Here is a 24,118-nt window from a genome sequence, read left to right on the forward strand (position 1 = left end):
AGAGACAAGACAAATGAAAAGGAACACACACTCAAAAACTATTTTGTACTTTAAACAACTTGAAACACATAATTCATTTTATCTTCTGATCAGGGCTGTATTTAGATCCGGTGCCCACAGGACCTAAATACGCATCCTACATTGTGTGTGTCATGTCATACATAGCGGCGTTAAGCGTACCCCTCAGCCCCCCCAGCTCTTTAGCCAGATTTCCTATGGAAATCTGCGGTGGTGGCTAGGGGCATATATTATTTTTTTTTCCAATTAAAAATGAATATAAAGGTACCCATGTACCACCCTCCAAACTTGCCACCCTAGGTACAGGCCCTTGGGTGCCTTAATATAAATACGGCCCTGCTTCTGATGATACCATGTGGTGGGGAACAGCCAAAAGAAGAGCCTGTGTTCCTGGATCTGAAGTCCAGAGTGAATGATAAGATAAGATAAGAGGGTATGAGAATACCCTCTTCTGGGTTAAACCTAATAACAGGGAAAATATAGAAATGGTTTTAGGCATGACTTGATGATGACTGCTTTGACCCTCTGGCTATAATGAATAATATTTACTGATCCAGCAACTCTGAATGGTTCCAAACAGATACATATTGGAATCCTGGGTTTTTGTGGCCCACACTGAGGCAAATGGTAGGTCAGTGGAGATACTTGGTACTGGTCTTGGTGAGGCCAGCATAATAGGGTAGCTCACCTTTATGTTCAACATTTAACATGTTATAGAATGGCCAATTCTAAGCAAATTGGTCGTTATTTGCCTTCTTCTTCTGACTCTTTTCAGTTTTCAAATGGGGGTCACTGACCCCAGCATTCAAAAAACTATTGCTCTGTCAAGCTACAATTTTATTTTTATTGTTACATTTTATTACGTATCCTTCTATTAAGCCCTCTCCTATTCATATATCAGTATCTCATTTAAACTATTCCGTGGTTGCTAAGATCATTTGGACCTTAATAACCAGATAACTGCTGAAATTCCACACTGGAGTGTTGCAGAACAAAAAGTGAATTCATTAAAAAAAAACTACCAATAATAAAAATTGAAGACGAGTTGTAGATTAAATCCGTGGCAGCTACTAGACAGCACTGAATTCAGGTTCATGATACATCATTCCATTGCTCTATTTATGCTAAATATGAACCTTTTGGCGTGAAGACACGCAGTGATTAGTAGGTATGACTTTTAGTTGTAGTAACCTATGGTGGGAAAGTCGCAGTAATTAGAAGCTGCGATTGCTTCTTTTTGTCTCTGCCCTTAGAATGTGAAAGGAGAACAGGAGCGGAACGAGCTGCATACAGATAAGAATGTATCTACTTGCACACTTACTGATCAGTATGAGTATTGGAAATAACTGATTTGTGCAGTTTTCTTGCCAAATAAAACAAGAACACTTCCATTCCTTAACCATGATCCATTCTTATGTAATAAACCAGGGGTTTAAAGATAATTTAGGCACTGGGCAGTGTCATAAATGTCTCAGGATTATACTTCATCTGAAGTCATAAAATGAAGTATGGAAATTCCCACTCCTGTAACCAGGGCAGATATATAACTAAATGAAGCTGCCTGTTCAGAATAATAGACACACTTCTTGTTCGCCTAAAGATTTTAAAGTGACAGTAAACTACCATTATTCTAGATCAGAAACAGATCCAGCAAAGGGGAACAACATAATAAAATACTATACAATTACAGCTAAAATTAAAATGAAGAAAAAAATATTTTGCAACCAGGTACGTGACATAATGTAATTATAGCGGAGGAGCTCACCCAGACAAGCAGTTGTGTGGTCACAACTTCCCCCAGTTCACAGGCCACATGAAGGGCAGTGCGTCTGTCTCTGTCTCCAGTGATTCCGTTGATTTGCTCCTTGTTGCTGTGGGCTAGGAGGAGAAGTACATTGCCGAGATTTTTCTCATGTACAGCTTTAAAAAGCTGCTTCACCAAGGGGACCCCTGGACTCTTCAAAGGGGCCAAAAATAATCGCTGCTCATACTTAGCTCTAATCCATGATTCTCTCTCTTCCCTGTGCAAAGTTAAAAAAAATAAGAGATACAGTGAAATGTCTGGGGGCATTTATTTGCCTTGTTAAGGACAAGATGCAACATTCCATATGAATAACAGCTGTGTATAATAATGGTAGTGTATAGCAGTATATCGCTAAATGAATATGAGTTTACCAGACTGCAATATTATGAATGGTAAAAATGGGATAGAGGGTTGGAAAAGAATAGGCTGGGAGATAATTAGAACTGTATTAAATGAAAGAATCTCAGCATTCATAACATGAAACTATTCAGCTTCTCACAGCAAAGAGGTTTACAGTTATTTGTCCCACCCAGTTCTTAGTCAGGTCCCTTGCTCTCTCTTTATCCTTAGCCTCAGTGGACAGTTGCTTTAGATGAAGCTCTAATTAGGTACCAAGGTATCAGTCTATTTGCAGCTTACCCTTGCTGTATTTTTGGAAGTTTCAGAAGTTGTGGGGACATGTTGCATTTAAATTAAACTGTTCAGCCCTTCCAGCTGGATCTTCTAGATATGTCCCTGAATCAGTCATCTGATTACCCTATGCCTATATCAGTTTATTTCTTGACAGTAATATATAGTGGTATGTACCAACTAGAGTATTCATTTGTTTGTTATAGGTATTGGTTGTTAAATACTGACAAAACCAACATGGGAAGATTCTTTCATTAAGTCTGTCTGATATTTCAGCGCTGGATTTGTAATGAAGGAGGCTGCCCTCATTAACCACCCCTCCCCCCTCTGGATCACGTATGCGCATTGATTTATTGCACCTATGGAGCACTGGGGACAGGCGCGATGTGTAAAGTTTTGCCGCCCTATTGTCCAACAATATCTGCCATTCATCAGCTTTTGCTACAAAACAACCCTGGGTATATAACAGTAAAAAGACCAACCATTTAATGACTTATGAAGTGGTTTCACTAAGGGGCAGATTTATGAAAGTGTGAAACCAGAGCTTATCACACTAAAATTCAAGTGCTCTCTATTTATTTCTATGGGATTTTTAGAGGTATGGTGAACTCTTTCACCCATTGATAAATACTGTATGCCTCTAGAAATTAATAGAGAGCACTTGAATTTTAGTGTGATAAGCTCTGGTTTCACACATTCATAAATCTGCCCCTTAGTGAAACCACTATAAGTAGTGGGATTTTACTGTGAGGAGCTCTAATTTTCTAAGGTGCAAGCTATATTATCTATCTATCTATCTATCTATCTATCTATCTTTCTAATACATTTTGTTGATTTAGACACAAAACAATTCAGCCAAAACTACATTACACATATGTTAAAAATATCGTGGAGTATATCTATGGGAGTGCATGACTTTCACTATATCTCTGGCCCACGTTTGCCTACTGGACGTTCCTTTCATTGGTGCTCTAGTTACTGCTCTGTGGGCTTAGCATTTAGCAGCTGGCTATGTGCCTTTGGGCTATTCAGCACTCAGGAAAAGCTTCTCATTTTCCATATGTTTGGCGCTATGTCGGTAGCACATCATTCAGTCATCATTCTGATCCTATACTGTTCTATAAAGAATTCAGCCTGCATTTTCTGCTCTGCTGAGCAAGCTTTTGAGAGATAATATAGTTATTAGAGCTAGACTAGAACCTTGCAATTTGTGCTTGCATTAACCCAGAATACACTGAATTTCTTCTGCAATGTTTTGCTCCATTTCATTTTAAATATGTCATATCTAAACTATCCTATCAATATTAGCAGATTAGTCCATAATCTGACTTAATTATTAATATTGAAGTGTATATAAGCAGTATACAATCTGCAGTTCATGAGTACAAACAAATATTCACAGAGACCCATCCTCTTGATAAAGTCAAGTATCATTACATTTGTGTACAACAAAGAATAAGGATGAAAAATACCTTGAGGAATCAGGTGCTGGTTTGGTTCTTCCATGAGTTGTCATCTCCCATATACTGTTGGCCATTTCATTACCAATAGAGGTTAGAACAAGTGTGAGCTCTAGGGGCCAGTCATCCAAATCCAGTGATCGGACCCGAGATAAATGGGTGCCAAGGTTTCTGTGAATTCCTGAACATTCAATGCAGATCAGGGCACCCAGATTCAAGCTGGCCCAGGTGGGATCTACGGCATACATGTGTAAGCATTAAACAGAATACTTGGCTTATTCAGATAAAACAGTGGTTTTGCCATCCTTAGTATCTGTGTGTACAATACCCATGTCACTTCTAATCTAAAATATTAATTGAACTCCAGACTTAGAAACTTTTACTATAAATGTGTTAATTATAAATGACAAATTCAATGAAGTGCTAGATGTTTTGTAAACATTCTGTGCTCTCAAATTAGGGTTATTAGTTTAGGTAGGAAAACTATATATTGTTTTTTCAGGAGTACCTGAGCTTTCCAAATCTGGCTGAGTTTTTGTGCATTTCTACTTCTGGGACAAGATTTAGAAAAAAAAAAAAATAAGAAAAACTGATATTTTTCATGATAGGGATTTATACCAGAAACCTACCAGAAGCCTTTGCTTTCTGAAGCAGTTGAATTTTTGTCCATAAAATAAAATATGTTTCTGGTATAAATCCTATATAATGAAAAGCATCAGTTTTTCTCCCAAAAATATCAGTTTTTCTCCCAAATGTGCCAATACCTGATATGTATAGTTTTATGGAGATTTCTACCTTCTATAGATCATTTCTACTCCCAGCAGTAAATTACCAAATTTTCAAATCATTACAGTAGAATATGGTATACTTTAGATTTTAAAGCTAAAAATCCTGAAACCATATATTTTTGAAAAGTACACATTCTGCCGAATCCAAAATGGGGAATCATGTCTTTCAACTCCTAAGTACCAAACAGCAATGCTTTTCTGAATTTGGCAGTTTCCATAAAAAAATATGAAAATTCTAAAAAATTGCCTCAAAGCTTCCACTTTCAAGCATCATATCTCCCACATAACATTAGGTACCAAGAAAAAAACAACCTAAAAATGAAAGCCAAAGGTCATCTGAACAGTTTGATGACCATTGTGCATAGGATTACTAAAATATCTGGCATTTAGAGACCCCAAAAGGAAGTTAGTACATACAAACTGCCCTGGAGCTACTGAAAATTCAACACATTTACTGCATTTTTTGTGGGGTAAAAACACAAAAAAATATATTGACCCCCACAAAACCATATTTTTTTGGTAAGTACGCATTCTGGTGAATTCAAAATGGGCAGCCAAGTCTTTCTACTCCAAACTATGGAGTCTCAGTGCTCTCTCAAAATTGGCAGTTTTGATGAAATACCTGAAAATCTCATCAAACCTTCCACTTTCAAGCACCTTATCTCCCACATAACATTAGAAAACACATCCTAAAAATAAAAGCCCAGGGTTCACTGGACAGTTTGATGCCCATTGTGCATAGGATTACTAAAGTATCTGGCATTTATAGACCCCAAATCAAGTAAGTGCATATAAATTGCCCCGGAGATTTCTTTAGCTATTGAAAATTCAACACATTTACTGCATATATTGTGGGGTAAAAACACAAAAAACACGTTGACCCCCCCCCAAAGCCATATATTCTTGGAAAGTACACATTAGGATGAATCCTATGGGCTTTAAAAGCCATTCCTCCACTCCCAAACCTGGAAAAGCAACACAACGTAGAATCTACGTTCTGTGGCACTTGTGTACTTTTATACACAGAACGTAGATTCTATGTTAGATTCTACACTGAGGGGTATATATATCATGCTGTGTAAAAAGTGGAGTAAAACACCACCGGTGATGTTGCCAATCAGATGATCTGCTTTGATTTTCTAACTGTTGAAATCTAATTGCTGATTGGTTGCCCTGGGCAACATCACCAGTAATGCTTCACTCCACCTTTTACACAGCATGATAAATATACCCCTTAAAGTGTTAGAAGTATGGCATGTGGTCTCCAGAAACCCTTTATACAGAAAGCTCCAAATTATGGGATGGCCATCTCCTATAGACTTTCATTTAATATAAAGAAATATATATTTTTCCTCTGTAACAATAAAACAGTGCTTATACTTGATCCCAACTAAGATACAATGAATCATTATTGGAGGCAAAACAATCCCATTGGGCTTAATTAATTTAGTAGACAAAGTATGGAGATCCAAATTATGTAAAGACCTTTTATCTGGAAGACTCCAGGTCCCGAGCATTCTGGATAACAGGTCCCATACATGCCAAGAATCTATGTAACTATTGGATTTCAGTAGGGGGCAATCCCAAGCTTGGAGCTGTAGCTGTCTGACCTTGAGGGAAGGGGGTCAGCCCATACAGTGCCTCTAGCTACGATCCCAGTACTAGTTCCAAAGTAGCATATCATTCTGAACAAGTGCCCTATTATTTCAGAAACTTACTCGGGGCACCACAATCCACACAAAATGAATTCCCTTTAGCATTCCGAATGGCTTGGATGGCGACCGCTTCGCTCTGACTATCCATTCGAGCCTGAACAAATGAAAAACATACACACTCGGTCAAAAGAGTTTCCAGTTCTTGTGATTTTTCAACAGGTTTCTGTTAGTTCAGGCATGTTCCTCACAGGTCTGGTCACCTATACCTACTAAATGGCAGGTAACAATTTATGATCGACCAGTGGTTGCTAAGGGTTACTGCACCTGGGCAAACTTTGTACCTTTTATTACATCCCTCCATTTCTCTTGGAAATAAGATGGTGATTGCAGTCACTTACTATACTTTAACTGGAGGGGGAGATATGATGGGGAAGGCAGAAAGTAAGGTAAGGGCAATGTTTTAGAAAAAGCCCATGGAGAAATGTAATTAAAGACACAAAGTTTACCTAGGTAAACACATCCATACCCATCAATCAGATGCTTATTTTAAACAGGTGTCCTAAAAAAGATTGGTTGCCATAGGTAACTAGACCTATAGCAAACACTTTTTATTGCATTACCCCCAAATTAGAGAGCAGTAGCCTAACGCAAGAGAACTAGAAGTAAGCAGGTCTAACAACACAGCAAATAACTACTGTTGTTTGCATCCACAGGAAATCAGGTCTTGGGGTTATTATTGACCTGTATTTATAAAGCGCCAACATGTTCCACAGCACTGTACAATAAATGGGTAAATACACTGGTTGACATAACATTGATTTTTAAAATAGTGGAAGTATCCCATTAATGTTCAGGGTTATGTGTTTAAGAAGGACTTTTAAACCGCTATTAGTTATAGAGGGAGAGCGGAGAATGAGAATTTATTTTCTGGTTATAAGATCTTGCAGTCTGTGCATTTCAAAGGACAGGTTACCCATGGCAACCAATTATAAATTTGCTTTTATTTTTTTGCGTGTAGTAAGCTGAACAAATCATATTGCTGATTGCTGCATTGCTGGTTGCTGCACTGATGCAGTTTAGCGCTTTTCTATATTAGCCCCATTATGCCCTATGATTATGATGCCCCAAATAACATTATTAGAAATACAGTACAAACTTTCTGATACATAGCTATTTTCCTTATTTTTGTAAATTATAATTAAAGTTTTAACAATACAGCAAATTTGAATGGCTACTTTCCACCAGGATCATTATTTGTTAAGTTGCCCATATTTTCTCTCAGTTGTTGGAAGCCAACTTATTTCCTCTGGTTGTTGTAATGTCCACCCACATTCCCCAAAAAATATTATCTCCTGGCAACCAATTGTGATATAAGTATGGAGACCACTGAGAAATGTGTTATTGCTAAAATAAGCTAATAGAAAGCTGAGTGCAATCCTACCTTATTTTTGCTGCTCTCGCAGCACTGCAGGCTAGCGAGGATCTGGCTCTCAATGGCTTGTACCCAGGAATCCCTTTCTTCAAAGCTGCTTGTCTCAAAATGCCATGTCTGCCCGGTGCTAGACACAATGATGAATTCGAAGTTCTCTTCTGCAGAAACAAAGGAGTGATTAGGCACGAGCCATGGCAAAGAAGAAGCAGCCCAAGCCACAATGACACATTCTACAACATTACAGTCTAGTCTTTGCTACAGTGAATATTACTACTGGTTAGACTAGAATACAGAATGAAATTTATAAATTGAGCAACATTTGTCAGTAACACCCACAAAGAGAACCACATTCTAAATCCATTTGAAAATGGTGTTTAAAGTGAAGAGCATTCTCCTTAAATGCCAAACAAAGGAGTAGGAATTATTATCTGCCAGCCAATCAGAGTTTCTTGGCCGAGGAGCAAAAAACCTTTACAGGTAACAGAACAGATGGGTCAGTTACTGCTGCCTAGATAAAACTATTTTATTGAACAGTACGGTACATATTTTTATCATTGCTAGGTTTTGCAGATATGAAAGCCAAACATAGAAAACAGTGAATAGGAACAGGCGATGCTAATGGTCCACCCTTGTAATCCCAAAACTACTGGCTTGTAGAACAGATTTGCATTTTAGCAGATTTAGGATGGAGTTTATGTCCAGGAATCCAATTCTGCCCATAGTTTAACTGTGTTATGATCACTTTATTGAACAACTAATGAAGCCTGTTATTTTTTGTAAGCATGGTAATTGAAAAACCCTGTGAGAATACAAATCTGTTGGTGAATATTGCTTTTGAAGGAGGATGGAGGAATGTTTAGTAATGAAATATTACACTTTGTAACCATGAAGGTCATGCAGATAGAATCACATGCAAACACAAACCCATTCACGTGCTTTACCTGTCTTATAAATATTTCTCAAGCTACCAAATGTTTTTAACTTCCACATTTTGCGCTTGGCTGGAGGTAGGTCCCATATATTGAAGCAGAAAAAGCAAAGGATGAAAAGAAAAGGTTAAAGGAAACATGGAAAGGGAGAAATGCCATCAGACAAAAACAAAAGTTGCCACTAAAGAGCGAGAATGCGACATTCTGAGCGGAGGACCTGTAGGAACATAAACTGGGGTGCTGGGTAATTTACAAACGGAACACAGTGTGTACAGTGGAATTTTCCGACACCTAGTGCCATATTTCTTACCCACAATGCAGTTGTTTTTCATCAGAATTGCAGCTGTGCAAGAAGTTGCACCTCATACTTCATAAAGGACACAATTAGGCACAAGTATGTTTACAAAGGATGTAATTTGCAGCTAACATTTTCAGTATCCCACTATGGGAACCCCTCACCATAGTGAGGATGGTAGTAGCTCCAGGGAGTTCCAGTGTCAGTCGCAGTTGCGCATTCTGTAGAAGAGGCAGGACGTGGACTACTACACATAACTGCAACGAATGTGTTTATATATAACTACTTTTAATGAATAGCATCAATAAGTTCAACCTTTCCATCGGTTTTAGCACTCCGTTTGCAAAGAACCTTTACACATTGAATCCAGGATTCAGTTTAACATTCAGCTGAGTTCATATAGTTAAAACAGAATTCTGATTCCCCCCTGATCCTCATGGACTAATTTGTTAACTTTCTACCCTGAGTTTTTTCAATATTAAGATTCGCTGCAAAAAAAAGCAATCGGCATATCATGTTTCGCTGAATGTTAAAAAATCAGCCCCTTATTGTTTAAATTGACTAAATCCAAACCCTTTAAATTGTATGAAGGCACATAAAGTCGTAGGGGGTGATTTAATAAAGGGCACTATGTTTGCCCAGGTGCAGTAACCTATAGTAACCAATCAGCAGGTAGCATGTACTGGTCACCCATGAGTCTTGAGTCTTGTGAAACTCATTAATTTGACTGCAGATGAGGGAGATGAAGAGATTTTCAGGTATTAAAATATCCCTTATCATCCCCTGTTTAATACAGAGACCTTAAAGGAGAAGGAAAGATGGAATCACTGGGTGCTGCCAAAGCGTTAGGAGCCAACTTTTTTTGTTAAAGTGATGCTTTCACTCTACTGCACATGCACAGCCGGCACAAAGAAAGAAGATGGAAGAGGATCGGTGGCTTGCTTGTACCCTGGGACAGGGTGGTTTTCTCCTAACAGGAACCCGGTGTATCAGGTAAATAAACACAATCACTGGGGGGTGCCTAACATTTTGGTATTTGCTAATGGTTCCACCTTTCCTTCTCCTTCATGGTTCATTCATCTGCAGAAAGCAGGGTGCTAGTATGTGGCTCAGTTCACAATTTTCAGTTTGCAGTTACAGATGGAGAGCACATATTGAGCTAGGCTGTACTTCATGTGCTGAAGGCGCAAGTGCTCACTATTCCAGTGCAACTTTTGCTGTGTGTGCAGTCATGAAACTACAACTTTTGAAGACTCAGTACAATATTTACAGTTAGCGGGGCAACCCTGCACAGTGTCAAATAGTGACAACTAGTCATGATACGGCCCAAATACTATAAGTGTACTATGTCATTAATTTAAAATTACTCAAAGTTGTGAACACTGAAAAATGGCTAAAACTCACCATCTGCCTGTCCAGCGGACCCTTCTGTCTTGGAAGGGGTCATATTCTTTTTTCTTCTGTTCTTCTTTTTATCACTCATTGGGGAAGAGGGGGGATCTTTGTTGCTGGTGGGGCTGGAAATGACATCGCCAGTGGATTTGCTTTCTGTGCGGGAAACACAAGAGAGACAAAGCACCATGAAATAACTTACTCAAGCTTCAAATACTTCTATCCATCTGCTCATCTTCACTTTTGTGATGGAAATGGATGACAAGACCTGTGCATAACTGCTTATTAGCAACGGCGTTATACAAAACCAAATAGCAAACTGGGAGATGAATCATTGCAATTAAACACAATGAAAAGAATCTATTAGCCATTCAGTTTGGAAGCTCATGATTCCAACATACAATGCTGCAAATTCAATTATCATTCTTACAGCTACTGCCGACATGCAATCATCCTGCAGAAAGTCTACCCAGCACAAAGAAATCATTTTAGGAGTAATTCAGTCATAAATTATCCCTGAGGCTAAACGGCACTGAAGCAAAACTTTTTCTTTGTAATATGCTGCTTTATCTTGTAAATATAAATGAAAAAACCATTGTATTGCAGTTTAGTAAGCAGTACCCAATACACAGATACAATAAATGTCCATAAATGGCCATAAGGGGGCAATATATAGCAATATTACCACTTGGTAACTGGACGCCAATGGGAACAGGAGCTATATGTTATTTTGTATACTAGTGGGCTTAATTGTACAGCAGATGGAGCAATAAAGGTTGGGTCAGAGCTGTCTTTAATAGGGTTAAAGCAGGGCTGACTCTCTAGCTGATACCCTACTATTCAACATACAACCTTTAACAGTTGTTAGGGGTTAAGTACAGGGTTCTCTTGCACCTTGTGGCCCGGTGCTTCCTTGACTGCATGATACACATGGCAATGCCAACCTTGGCGGGTTCAATTAAGATTAAAAAAAATCTATTTTTATTGAAAATGACATGTCCATAACACAGCCCTATGGATTTTGTGCCTCATGGAACTTAATCAAAGGTTATATACACAGTAAAAAGGAACAGAATTTAAAAGACCAATAACCAACAGGAATACAAGAAAGGGAGAAAAACTTTACACATAAGAAACAAAGTACAAATTGTAAAAATACACAAATATAAAATCATCTTCACATGAATGTGTGCAGTTAGCCTTAAGTTTTATACATATTCCTGTGTAGCAAATTATACATTTATGAGACATTTGATGGGAATGTACTGTTACAATTGTACTTTGTTTCTTATGTATTTCCCCTTTTTTGTATTCCTATTGGTTATAGTTACTCTAATTTCCTTTTTACTGTGTGTAAAGCCTGTGATTACAAAACACATAAGGCCCTTTCAAGGACATGTAATTTTCAATAGAAACTGAACCAAGCCATTAATGTTGGAGTTATTGGGTGGCTGCTAATTTCTGTGTTCATGGTAAAATCTGCTTAGCAACTGAACCCAGCGCTTCTACTGGTGAATTCTAGACTTTCTACTTCTACAGAGTTGCCTGTGCCTCTAATGCTGTATTCAAAGCAAGGTGAAGATCTTGAGTCTGAAGCTGAACTTTCACACCCAACCTGGAGGGTAAGGTACAAAGTGCAAATAGGATGCTTTGTGTCTTTGTTTCCATTTTCCACCTTGTCTAAAGGTTTTGTAAATGAGCCCCATGATCTTACAGTAGTAGAATAAATTGCTCCAGAGAATTATAATCATGGCTGATTAAACATCCAACTAGTATCTTGTTTCTCCACAAGCAATAGAAGTCTACTTACTTGTTGATTGCGCCTTGTTACTTGCTGTATCTCCCCCTGGAGAGCTGCCCACATCCTTTAACAAGCCGTTGATGCTATTGGATGGGCCACAGGCAGACATGGCTATTGGAGGCCTCTTTCCAGGGACCTTCACTGTAGTTCGTAAAAGATCCATCTCCTTCCCATGTGTACTGTGTAGGTAATCCTTTAAACAGAATTGCAGTATGGTTTATATATCTTTTCCATGTCCCTCCTGTAACTGTGAAGCTAAATCTAAGATTAAAGTTGCCATCTGGCCAGTCATTTATTCCAATTTTACGCCAATGAAACATTTTGATTAGTGATGAGCGAAAATGTCGTGCGACAAAAAAAAATTGTCGCCCACGGCTATTATTTTGTCGCGCGGCTATTGTTTCGTCGCCCGCGGCTATTGTTTTGTCGCACGGCTATTGTTTCGTCGCACGCGGCTATTGTTTCGTCGCACGCGGCTATTGTTCCGTCGCACGCGGCTATTATTTCGTCGCCCGTGGCTATTGTTTTGTCGCACGGCTATTGTTTCGTGGCACGCGGCTATTGTTTCGTCGCACATGGCTATTATTTAGTCGCCCACGGCTTTTATTTTGTCGCGCGGCTATTGTTTCGTCGCCCTCGGCTATTGTTTTGTCGCACGGCTATTGTTTCGTCGCACGCGGCTATTATTTTGTCGCGCGGCTATTATTTTTTTTACACCGGCGACAATTTTTGGACGTGCGGCGAATTTTTCCGCGGCGAAATTTTTCATCCGTTTCGCGAAACAATCCGCCAATGGCGAAACGCGGAAATTCGCCGCAAATCTATGCCTGGCGAAACTTTTCGCCCATCACTAATTTTGATCTCAACAAAACAAAAAATTTTTCTCCAGCAGAATGAGATTTTAGATATTTATCACTTTTCCTTACAGCATATGCTTTATCGATGCTTAGATCCATTCAAACCAATTAACATGTGTTTAAATGAAAATCTTCTATCCCATCACTCTGCTCGCTCAAAGAAGAAGATAAATAATTCAAAAACTATAAAAAAACAAAACACTAAAACCCACTGAAACATTGCTAAGTAGAGGGCATTCTATAATATACTGAAACAACCCCTTTAAACTAAAGGTAACTCTGTATAGAAATAGGTGGTATACTGCCCCTTTAGTCCGTGGGAGCCTTGTGTAATGGAATAAAAATTCTTCATGCACAAGAAACAACAGTATAGACCCATATTAATATTTTTTCAACAAAAGTAAAATAAAAAGAACAAATGCTGAAAATGTATTCTACCTATTTATGCAATTTAAAAAAATTCATACTTTTGAAAATTATCTGTATTTTTTTTGTTATTTTTGTTATAAAGCAGCACAGGAGGTTTGTTTTGCCTTTACATTTACTACCTTCTCTGTAATTATAAGGGGTAAAGGGGTGGTTCTAAATTAACTTTTGAGAATGCTGAAGACATTCATATTCTAAGATTATCTGCAACTGGTTTCCATTCTTATGGTTTTTGAACTATTTAGCTTTTTTTTAGTGTGGAATTTCAACAGCTACCTGGTTGCTAAGGTCCAGTTTACCATAGCAACTAGACAGAGGTTTAAATAAGAGACTGCAAGATGGCAGCAACAGATTTTTTTGACTGCTGCGTGTCAGTAACCCCCATCAGAAAGTACAATTATACACTAAAGGCAGCAGGAGGCACCAGTGAGAAACCTATATGCAGTCATATGCCAGATCCTTGTGTATCAGTAAAAACCATCTGACTTTTGCAGCTCCTGATTTATCAGAAACTAAAATACGGGTGGATATTACTAGCAACCACAACAATGTGCCGCAGAACTGTAAGGGCATCAGTATTTCCATAGGATTTGCTTTGTAGAAACCAAATGACTGACTGCACCCAGCGTGTTCCCATACGGTGAGCAACTAGCAGCGCCTGCAGAAACACATAATGGCAGCAACTCACATTAATGCTTGGATGGTAGAGCAGGACCCCATTGCTTGTCAGGGTAACATACTTCTTCTTCCATTCTTTGTTCAGAGAGTTGCCGCTTCGTTTCATTAAGAAGCTCTGGAAGGAAATGCCAAATATATGAATTGGTTTCTATTGGTTAGATGTACAAATGTTTTTTTTTTGTTTTTTTTTTTAAATATCCGGCAATAATAATTTCCTTTGAAATAGTCTGAAACGTGAACACAATGATATTACTAAGGAAAATACCTTGTGTATAGCTGGTAACCGAGGTATTCAGTTTGCACTAATGTATTTGTATCTAGAATTCTTTCCATAAATTCACCATTCTTTAAGGCTACTAAAAAAATATTAAATATTAAACCCAACAGAACTGTTGCCACCAAATGGATAATGGGTTCCATACCTGTTACTGGTATTACCATGAGTTATGGAAGCAAATGCCAATCAGTGGTGTAAATATACCTTACCAGAGTGCTATGTATTATGGAACTGCTGTGAGCTCATTTTGATTTCCACCAGTGGGAATGTACTTATTGCAATATCCAGACAGACAGCAAACAAACTTGGGGGTAAGGAGACCAATAGAAAAAATCATGTCTATCCAACAGTTATAGGGTATGTACAGCCTGTCAGACTTAAGCCTTCACATTCAAGACTCCTGTTAAAGATATAGGGAATATATTTTCCACTCTACTTCAGTTGACTTAAGATGGCCATACACTGTAAGATCCGCTCGTCTGGCGAGATCGCCCTACGGCCAAATGATCAAATTAAGATGGCAGGTATAGCCGCCATCGGTTCAGGGACCGCATCAAAGAGTCGATTCGGTCCCTGATCCAAAGGATCATGTAATTCTGGGCCATGTAGAATGTACCAATCACCAAATGGTTACAGGCGGCATTCCATAGTACCATTAAAACTCCTTTATTATCACAACATGGGCAACAGCAACATTTCAAATTTAACTGGCTCTTAATCAAGCTGGGCCCTGTAGATTGCACCAATCTCTTTCATGTAATTCTTGGCCCTGTACAATGTACCAATGTCCATCATGTACTGTAATTCTGGGCCCTGTGGAATGTACCAATCTCCATCATGTAATTCTGGGCCTGTAGAATGTACCAATCTCCATCATGTAATCTGCGCCCTGTGGAATGTACCAATCTCCATCATGTAATCTGAGCCCTGTGGAATGTACCAATCTCCATCATGTCATTCTGGGGTCTGTAGAATGTACCAATCTCCATCATGTAATTCTGGGCCCTGTGGAATGTACCAATCTCCATCATGTAATTCTGGGCCCTGTGGAATGTACCCATCTCCATCATGTAATTCTGGGCCCTGTGGAATGTACCCATCTCCATCATGTAATTCTGGGCCCTGTGGAATGTACCAATCTCCATCATGTAATCTGAGCCCTGTGGAATGTACCAATCTCCATCATGTCATTCTGGCCCGTAGAAAGTACCAATCTCCACCATATAATTAAGAGCCCTAAAGAATGTACTAAACTCCATCACATAATTTTTGGCCCTGGAAAAATAAATGATCTCCATCATGTTATTGTGGGCAATGTAGGATGTACTGTAATTTTACACCAATTTTTATCTTACAGCCCTGTGAATATATCTGTAGTTTGTAAAATATATGGTGTTTTTCCCTCTGTACTGATACATAACATGCATCTCCCATATACAAGGCCACTAAGATTTGCTTTTTTATTTTCTTTCTTCATCTTTTTTATAATCTCAGTAAAAGGTAAGTGAGGATTGTATATATTGCCATAAATGTGTTTCAGTCCCTCTCTGGATGGAATCAGTTGGAATGTGTGTGGGTTGACCTTGCAGGGGTTCTGCCCACCAGAAGCAGTTGGTAGCTTAATCATAAAAGAACAAACTAAGGCTCTCTGCTGTGTCTCAATATTCACTTCCATTTGCTGTTATTTGCAAAAAGGAATTGTAACAATTAAGGTGCTCACTTGAGAGAGGCTGTGTGGGTGTCTGTCATTTGCTATTGCAGCGCATTAGCTAATCAAAGGGTAACAAATTAGCTGTTCTAGGAAGGAAATTAATTCTTGCATGGAGGGCGTACATTAACCCTTTTTCCAAGTAAATGGCTTATGGCAACTGAGGTCTTCCGCCTTACTAAAACTCTGCTGCCAAAAGGCACCTGTTGAGCTAAAATATATTTTTGAACCTCTTTTCTAACACACAAACCCCCCCAACCAAAAGAACAGGGGTGTCACAGCACATACGAATGCCCCTGTTAGTAAGGTGGTTTGTGGGTCATATGTATTTCCTAATTCAGTGGCTTTTCCCCTCTCAGAACAGTTTCCTCTTTCTCACATTCTGTCTAAAACACAAGGCATTTAAGAGAAAAAAAATCCCTACAGTCTGTGTAAATACTAATCAACAGATAAAACAAGATAATGTATTTATTAGCCTCCCCTAGGAGCTACTGAAGATTCAGATCCATAAGGGGATTTATGTAATAATGTGCAAGGCCAGAAAAGGAACTTAACGCAGCCTCTTATTGGCTAATATTTTAATTAAACAAGTAAAACAATTCTGGCTGAGGTCATCCCTGCCTCTGTTTGATTAACTAAATACAGATTTATTATTAGATCTTGTAGGAGCTCTGTCTGTATATTATGTGCGTTTGTGTGTGAATGTGCGCGTATCTCAATATGGGTCGTGGGGGTGTGTGTAAGTCCTGAGAAAATTATATATATATATATATATATATATATATATATATATACATGTGTGTATGTATATTTTTATTCATATAGCACTACTTACATATGCATCACTCTGCAACAGAACAATAAATTGATAAAACAGGGGTTCATTACTATTATTATAATAGATACAAATAAATACAAAGTATGATACAAAGTGCAAATGACATTGTCATTATTTGACTACAGGATAACCATGCAGGAGAAATACATGATTCAGCTAAAGCGTTAATGTTATGGGTTAACATCAAATCATCATCCCAGGTAACAAGAGAGTCATGTTTTTAGCAATGACATTTGGGGGGTGGGCTCCTCCATCCACTCTGATGGACACAGGGCACATGGATCATTTAATTGCCCCCTATTTTATATTGTTTTGCTAATTTATGAATGAAAAGCACTGACCACACCTGGACCATCTTGCCTCTGTTTAGAAGGATACCCAAAAAATATTTGGAGACAATTTCCACATAAGATTTTGCATCAGTTCCTTGTGTACTTGGATAAATGACTTTTACATCCCAGTTCCTTTAGTTTCAATCTTAGGGACAGGGATCAGCACAGTGCGGCAACAACTCATAAATCTTTTGCTTCATATTAGCTTTGCTTTATAAAAATCATACAAATCATCTAGTACTCTGCATCACCATGCAGAGTGTAAATCATTCCATAATGATTTAAAGCCATATTTCATGTTCCCAGGCACTGCATAGGATCATGCAAGTATTAAACAGCCCCAATTTAATAATGCAACATGGGATTTTGTTTTTACCTGTTTAATTGGTAGAGCCCGACCCCCACCAGCACCATCTGCACGACTATCAAAACTTCTCTTTTCCAAATCACTTCCCCTTCGGTTCTGCAAAGAGAATCACTTTACAAGTCAGTTTTCAAGTCATTTATCTTACAAAAATAATGTGTAAACCCCAGGGATTTACACATGGTGCAGAACATTGGTACAGAAAATGGATTCTTGAAAAGAGTACGTAGGCAGCCCAGCGTGCATTCAGTGTGCATTACAGTCTCATGGTACTAAGCTCTATCCTGTCATGAACATGAGAAGCAGCACAAGTCTGGCAAAACTGGAGTAAGTTGTGACTCTGGAGTAGAAAGGAAGTCTGGGGCTGCAGCTTGGGTAGAAATGTAAATCACTGAAACTATGCACCTGCTTTTGTTTTGGAACTGGCATGGAACAGTCTCTTTTAGGGGTGAGCACATTTTTTGGCTGCTATGAATTCACAAATGGCAACACTTTTTGTGACTCTGGGCTAGAATTTTGCCATGTCTGTTGTTTGGAAAAAATAAACCTTTTACTGCAGTGCACTTGGTGTAAGAAAAAAATCTGAGAAAAAAAAATCCATTGAGTCCAATGCATTTGGATAAAGAAAAAACACCCACTGACTTGAATGCATTAGGCGCAAGAAAAAAAGCCCATTAACTTCAATGCATTTGCCAAAATTTCACCATTTTGTTAATTTTTCCACAATTTTGAAACTTTCAGCAAAACAGGGAAATTTCGGCCACCACTAGTCTCCTTTAATAAGCCCAGTATTATAAATCTATAAATGTGCCCCAGTATCTACTCACTTGACACATACAATGCTGTTTTCTCCTAATTTTGTTCACTTACTGTAAATATGCTTGTGCGCCTTTTAGTGCCACGATGGAGGGACACCGGAGTGCTGACTCCAATGGACACCTCACTTCGTAGTTCTCTGTGACTGATGTTTGGTGTGGAAGGCAGTGACGATGAATAATCACTTGTTGTTCCTCCATTACTTGCCTGCAACAATTACAATATGAACACATGGCTGCTGAAGTTTTTTATTAGTACTATAGTCAAAATAAGAAAGAAAACCCTCTCTTGTACCAATTAGAAATGAAAAAGCATACGACTCTATTCCATCATTCTGAAGTGAATTATTTGGACTAACTGCTTGTGTTAGTCACTTGTGCTAAGTTAAAAGGAGATTTATTCAAACAAATCAGGCTCATGCTCCTCTATGGGTTTATTTTTTGCTCTACTATCTTTGTACCCATAACTGCACCTACTGATGGCAAATGAGCCCAAATGAGGTTAATATTAAGTAAAAATGAACCAAAAGAAACACAAATAGAAGTTAGTAGACCCTTCATATATTATTTTGTATGTAAGCCTAATGCTATTTGATTCCAGGCATTGATATTTCAGTATTAATGAATGACATGTCTGCACATATTAGATCGCATCGCCATGCATACAACTAAACACTATCACTACAGTTCAGCATTATTATTCACATAAAATCACCCAATTAACCCTGGGTGCAAACTTTTCCCTTATTAGCTGCCTCTGATATTACTATGCACGGCCACAAAAGAAACTACCAGGTGTACAGTGAACAATGTATTAAGTAAATGCAACATGAAGGCACAGAGAATCGTAGTTCTGAATCATAGTGGGGGCTTTGGAGAATCTATATTTCTAGGAAGACTTGTTTTATTTACAAAGTTATTAGTAATCCTAGAGGATGAGATCTGTATTTCCAACAATGCCATGTATACATTAATATACAGTGGAGGAAATAATTATTTGACCCCTCACTGATTTTGTAAGTTTGTCCAATGACAAAGAAATGAAAAGTCTCAGAACAGTATCATTTCAATGGTAGGTTTATTTTAACAGTGGCAGATAGCACATCAAAAGGAAAATCGAAAAAATAACTTTAAATAAAAGATTTTCATTTCATTGAGTGAAATAAGTTTTTGAACCCTCTAACAAAAAAAGACTTAATACTTAGTGAAAAAACCCTTGTTTGCAAGCACAGAGGTCAAACGTTTCTTGTAATTGATGACCAAGTTTGCGCACATTTAGGAGGAATGTTGGTCCCACTCCTCTTTGCAGATCATCTCTAAATCCCTAAGGTTTCGAGGCTGTCTCTGTGCAACTCTGAGCTTGAGCTCCCTCCATAGGTTTTCTATTGGATTAAGGTCCGGAGACTGACTAGGCCACTCCATGACCTTAATGTGCTTCTTCTTGAGCCACTCCTTTGTTGCCTTTGCTGTATGTTTTGGGTCATTGTCGTGCTGGAACACCCATCCACAACCCATTTTCAGTTTCCTGGCAGAGGGAAGGAGGTTGTCATTCAGGATTTCACGATACATGGCTCAGTCCATTTTCCCGTTAATGCGAATAAGTTGTCCTGTGCCCTTAGCAGAAAAACACCCCCAAAGCAAAATGTTTCCACCCCCATGCTTGACGGTGGGGACGGTGTTTTGGGGGTCATAGGCAGCATTTTTCTTCCTCCAAACACAGCGAGTTGAGTTAATGCCAAAGAGCTCTATTTTGGTCTCATCAGACCACAGCACCTTCTCCCAGTCACTCACAGAATCATTCAGGTGTTCATTGGCAAACTTCAGACGGGCCTGCACATGTGCCTTCTTGAGCAGGGGGACCTTGCGAACCCTGCAGGATTTTAATCCATTGCGGTGTAATGTGTTTCCAATGGTTTTCTTGGTGACTGTGGTCCCTGCTAATTTGAGGTCATTAACTAACTCCTCCCGTGTAGTTCTAGGATGCTTTTTCACCTTTCTCAGAATCATTGACACCCCAAGAGGTGAGATCTTGCGTGGAGCCCCAGAGCGAGGTCGATTGATGGTCATTTTGTGCTCCTTCCATTTTCGAACAATCGCACCAACAGTTGTCACCTTCTCTCCCAGCTTCTTGCTAATGGTTTTGTAGCCCATTCCAGCCTTGTGCAGGTCTACAATTTTGTCTCTGACATCCTTGGACAGCTCTTTGGTCTTTCCCATGTTGGAGAGTTTGGAGTCTGCTTGATTAATTGATTCTGTGGACAGGTGTCTTTTATACAGGTGACTAGTTAAGACAGGTGTCCTTAATGAGGTTGACTAATTGAGTAGAAGTGTCTAACCACTCTGTGGGAGCCAGAACTCTTAATGGTTGGTAGGGGTTCAAAAACTTATTTCACTCAATGAAATGCAAATCAGTTGCTATCTTTTATTTAAAGTTATTTTTTCGATTTTCCTTTTGATGTGCTATCTGCCACTGTTAAAATAAACCTACCATTGAAATGATACTGTTCTGAGAACAAAAATATAAAAAAACATATATTGCATAAACAAGCTCATATGTAAAACCCTGCTTTATCTAAATAAACCATTTTCATAAAAATATACTTTTTATTAGTGTGTGCCTTTGGGTACTCCTAAATAGAAAATCACCATTTCAAGTACTAAGGGCTGTCTCCTGGGATCATACGATTCATGGTGTACACAAACAAGCCAAGGCACACATACATGCTAGGCCCCATCAGCCAATTAATGGGCACATTTCTGCCTTCTACTCCCACACTACTTCCTGTTACAGTTAGAGCTGCATTATTTCCTGTCAGGTAATCTCTGAGGAAGCACACAGTCCATAACAATATGGTGGTTTAAGGGAAATATATATATTTATGCCAATGCAACTTTTTGTGATTAATGTATTTATGTGTTTTTGTGCCTAGAGATTGTGTCTACCATACTAATCAATGCCCCATCTTCTAACAACATATAGTGATACAGTGCGGCAGAGTGTCTATACCTGCACTGATATTGCAATGGATCCAGAGGAGTGACTTGGAGAGCTTGGTAATGACTTGCATGATAGGAGTTGCTGCTGCCTCTTTATTGCAACCATCTTCTGAGCAACTGCAATAAGACAACACACAAGTGAGCCTGAAAAACCTATAACAACATCAGTTATTACACTTACAGTACTTACAATATGAATGAATGAAGGTGAACTCTTTCTGCCTCAGTTTAGCAAATAGCAGGAGCCACACATGGAACAATGTCCACTCCTGACTGGATCAAGAGCCAAACAATCTAAACAGACTCACAAGCTAGGCGGGAAAATCATACTTTTGGGGTAAGGCCCCTACACTTCTAGTTCTAGTGCAGGCACACTAAGCCGATATCTGCCAACAAATGCAAAACCTGGTGTTAGCTGGTGGATACTGACTGAATGTGACTGCACCCAGTTTGATTCGAAGATTTTTCAAGCGTGCAGTCAAGCCTGCACTTATACACAGGGTAACAATCCACCTCGTGGAAACTTACCCTTAAGCTTGATCAGATGTCAATCAGAACATTAAGCTCTTATTTTGATCCCTTTTATAAATAAACATAGTTTTAGGGTGAAGACACACTGGGATACTAGCAGCAGCTACTTTTCAAGGCTACTAAACGCCAGAAAATCCCCTGCCATAGACAATACTGAGAATTGCCTCTGCTAAAACACACGTAGAGACAATTATCAGTAAATGATCAGCATTGATGTTTTTTAGTAGCCACGACAAGTAGCTGCTACTAGTAGCTCCGTGTGTCTTCACCCTTCTGCCAACATCACAGAAACGGCTCTATAAAGGTGGTCATTTAAATATGTGATACATCTTTCAGATCTGATTTTTGACATTACTTAACACTGTTTGTAAGGATATATTCAGTTAATATATAACCCATTCGGAGTTCAGTCTACTTATATCAGCAAGAGCCATTGGTAGCTATGTGATTCTGTCACTCACCTTCATTAAACACCCGATCCACATTGAGTCCATAGGTGGCACAGGTCTCATAGTAAACACAGCGTTTGATATCATTGCAGAGGGCTCTCGCCCGCACGTCCTCTACCACTCGCTTGTTGTTTGCACTAATTTTATCTGGAGGAAAAAGACAAAGCAACGTTCACAGCCAAAACTGTAAACTCAATCCAACCAGGATTAAGAAAGCACCCAATACAGCAGGAGCATTAGAATGGCTAATTCTTAGCAACTTTTTAACAGGTCTTTATTTTTTTTTATAGTTTTTGCATTTTTTTTGCTGAATCTTTACAGCTTTCAAATGGGGTCACTGACCCTGGCAAGCAAAAAACTATTGGTCTTTGAGGCAACTTTATTGTTATTGTTACTTTTTTATTAAATCTATTTTCTTATTCAGACCCTCTCTTATTCATATTCTAGTTTCTCATTTAAATCACTGCCTGGTTGCTAGGGTAATTTAAACCCTAGCAACTAGATCACTGTTAAAATTTGAAACTGAATGGCTGCTGAACAAAAAGATAATTCAAAAGCCACCCATAATAAAACATTAAGACCAATTGCAAATTGTTTTAGAATAGCACTCTCTACAACATAATAAAACTGAATGTAAAGGTGAAAAACCCTTCTAATTTTACCTTGAGTCCCAACAAGTGCCATAGCGAGGTCTGCAACATTGCGATAATTTGCCAGGAGAGCATAATACTGGAAAATATCTTGAAAGCTTGCCTCATTTTCCAGGCTGAACACAAAAATGACGGCATCCACCCAATTGGCAAACTAAGAGGAAAGATCAGTGAGGTTAAATCAATAAAGCAATCTCTCATAAAGCATAGGAAGTAGCAATATCTGCCATATTCCTTCCCCTGAGGGAAGCGTCAGGATACACTGTAATCATTAAATATTTTTCTAGAGATTCCTGATGGCTGAACTCACAGCAACCAGTTTAATCAATGGCTCTATCGCACAGGGAAAAGTCTAGAAGACTGTAATAAACCCACGCAATGGGTAAGAGCTACATTACATTTACCAACTTTTAAGAGGTCATAGAGGCAAAGCCACTGTAGTCCCAAAGTACGTAAATAACAGAGCAAAGAATGAAAATGGCGTGACACTCAGCAATATTTTTGGTATATAGGAACAATGTATATTACATTTTATTCAAGAAACAGTTAATAAACTATTGGGTTGTTGAAATAAGAATTAAATGCCTTACTGTATTTATACGTAGCGTGATTATCTCAGGGGGAATTTAACAACTGACTCCCAAGATACTGTACATATTATCTAAATCATCCGCCGTATTACGTTTCATTGATAAGAGTTTTCTGGGAGCATGATCCCAACAGGCTCATTTTACACAGCCTCACTGCTCATATATAATACATGAGCTGGGATTTCTTCTGCTTGCACTGACAGCATGCCTGCAAGAGCACTGTTCAGATATAATCCTGTACAGAGAGTTCATGAACATTCTTAAAAGAGAAAGTCAAATCTTTGGCTTTCGGGGAGATGCTGGGTAGTTGTAGTGCAACAGCCAGAGGGCCACAAGTTGGACCACCCTGTGCCAAAGCAGTTTCAGCTGAAATATAACACTGCATAATGCATCTTGTATGAA

The 24,118-nt window shown here is 38.7% G+C and overlaps 1 protein-coding gene across 4 annotated transcripts in view; it reads right to left on the bottom strand.

The window, feature by feature from the left end:
- The window catches only part of agap2 (ArfGAP with GTPase domain, ankyrin repeat and PH domain 2), a 135,117-nt gene that overhangs the window by 4,055 nt on the left and 106,944 nt on the right, over positions 1-24,118 (bottom strand). For 2 of the 4 annotated variants that reach the window (XM_012957846.3, XM_002933688.5), the window contains exons 5-17: positions 23,139-23,280; positions 22,489-22,623; positions 21,507-21,613; positions 18,555-18,707; positions 17,697-17,783; positions 14,176-14,280; positions 12,214-12,397; positions 10,416-10,559; positions 8,729-8,788; positions 7,797-7,945; positions 6,419-6,509; positions 3,925-4,147; positions 1,784-2,039 (exon numbers count right to left, since the gene is read on the bottom strand). In XM_012957846.3, the coding sequence (XP_012813300.1) occupies positions 1,784-2,039; positions 3,925-4,147; positions 6,419-6,509; positions 7,797-7,945; positions 8,729-8,788; positions 10,416-10,559; positions 12,214-12,397; positions 14,176-14,280; positions 17,697-17,783; positions 18,555-18,707; positions 21,507-21,613; positions 22,489-22,623; positions 23,139-23,280 (1,836 nt within the window). The remainder of the gene's footprint in view (positions 1-1,783; positions 2,040-3,924; positions 4,148-6,418; positions 6,510-7,796; positions 7,946-8,728; positions 8,789-10,415; positions 10,560-12,213; positions 12,398-14,175; positions 14,281-17,696; positions 17,784-18,554; positions 18,708-21,506; positions 21,614-22,488; positions 22,624-23,138; positions 23,281-24,118) is intronic. The other 2 variants (XM_012957847.3, XM_004911920.4) reach the window with 1 other exon arrangement.

The sequence above is a fragment of the Xenopus tropicalis genome, chromosome 2 (assembly GCF_000004195.4).
Source record: "Xenopus tropicalis strain Nigerian chromosome 2, UCB_Xtro_10.0, whole genome shotgun sequence".
NCBI classification, from domain to species: domain Eukaryota; kingdom Metazoa; phylum Chordata; class Amphibia; order Anura; family Pipidae; genus Xenopus; species Xenopus tropicalis.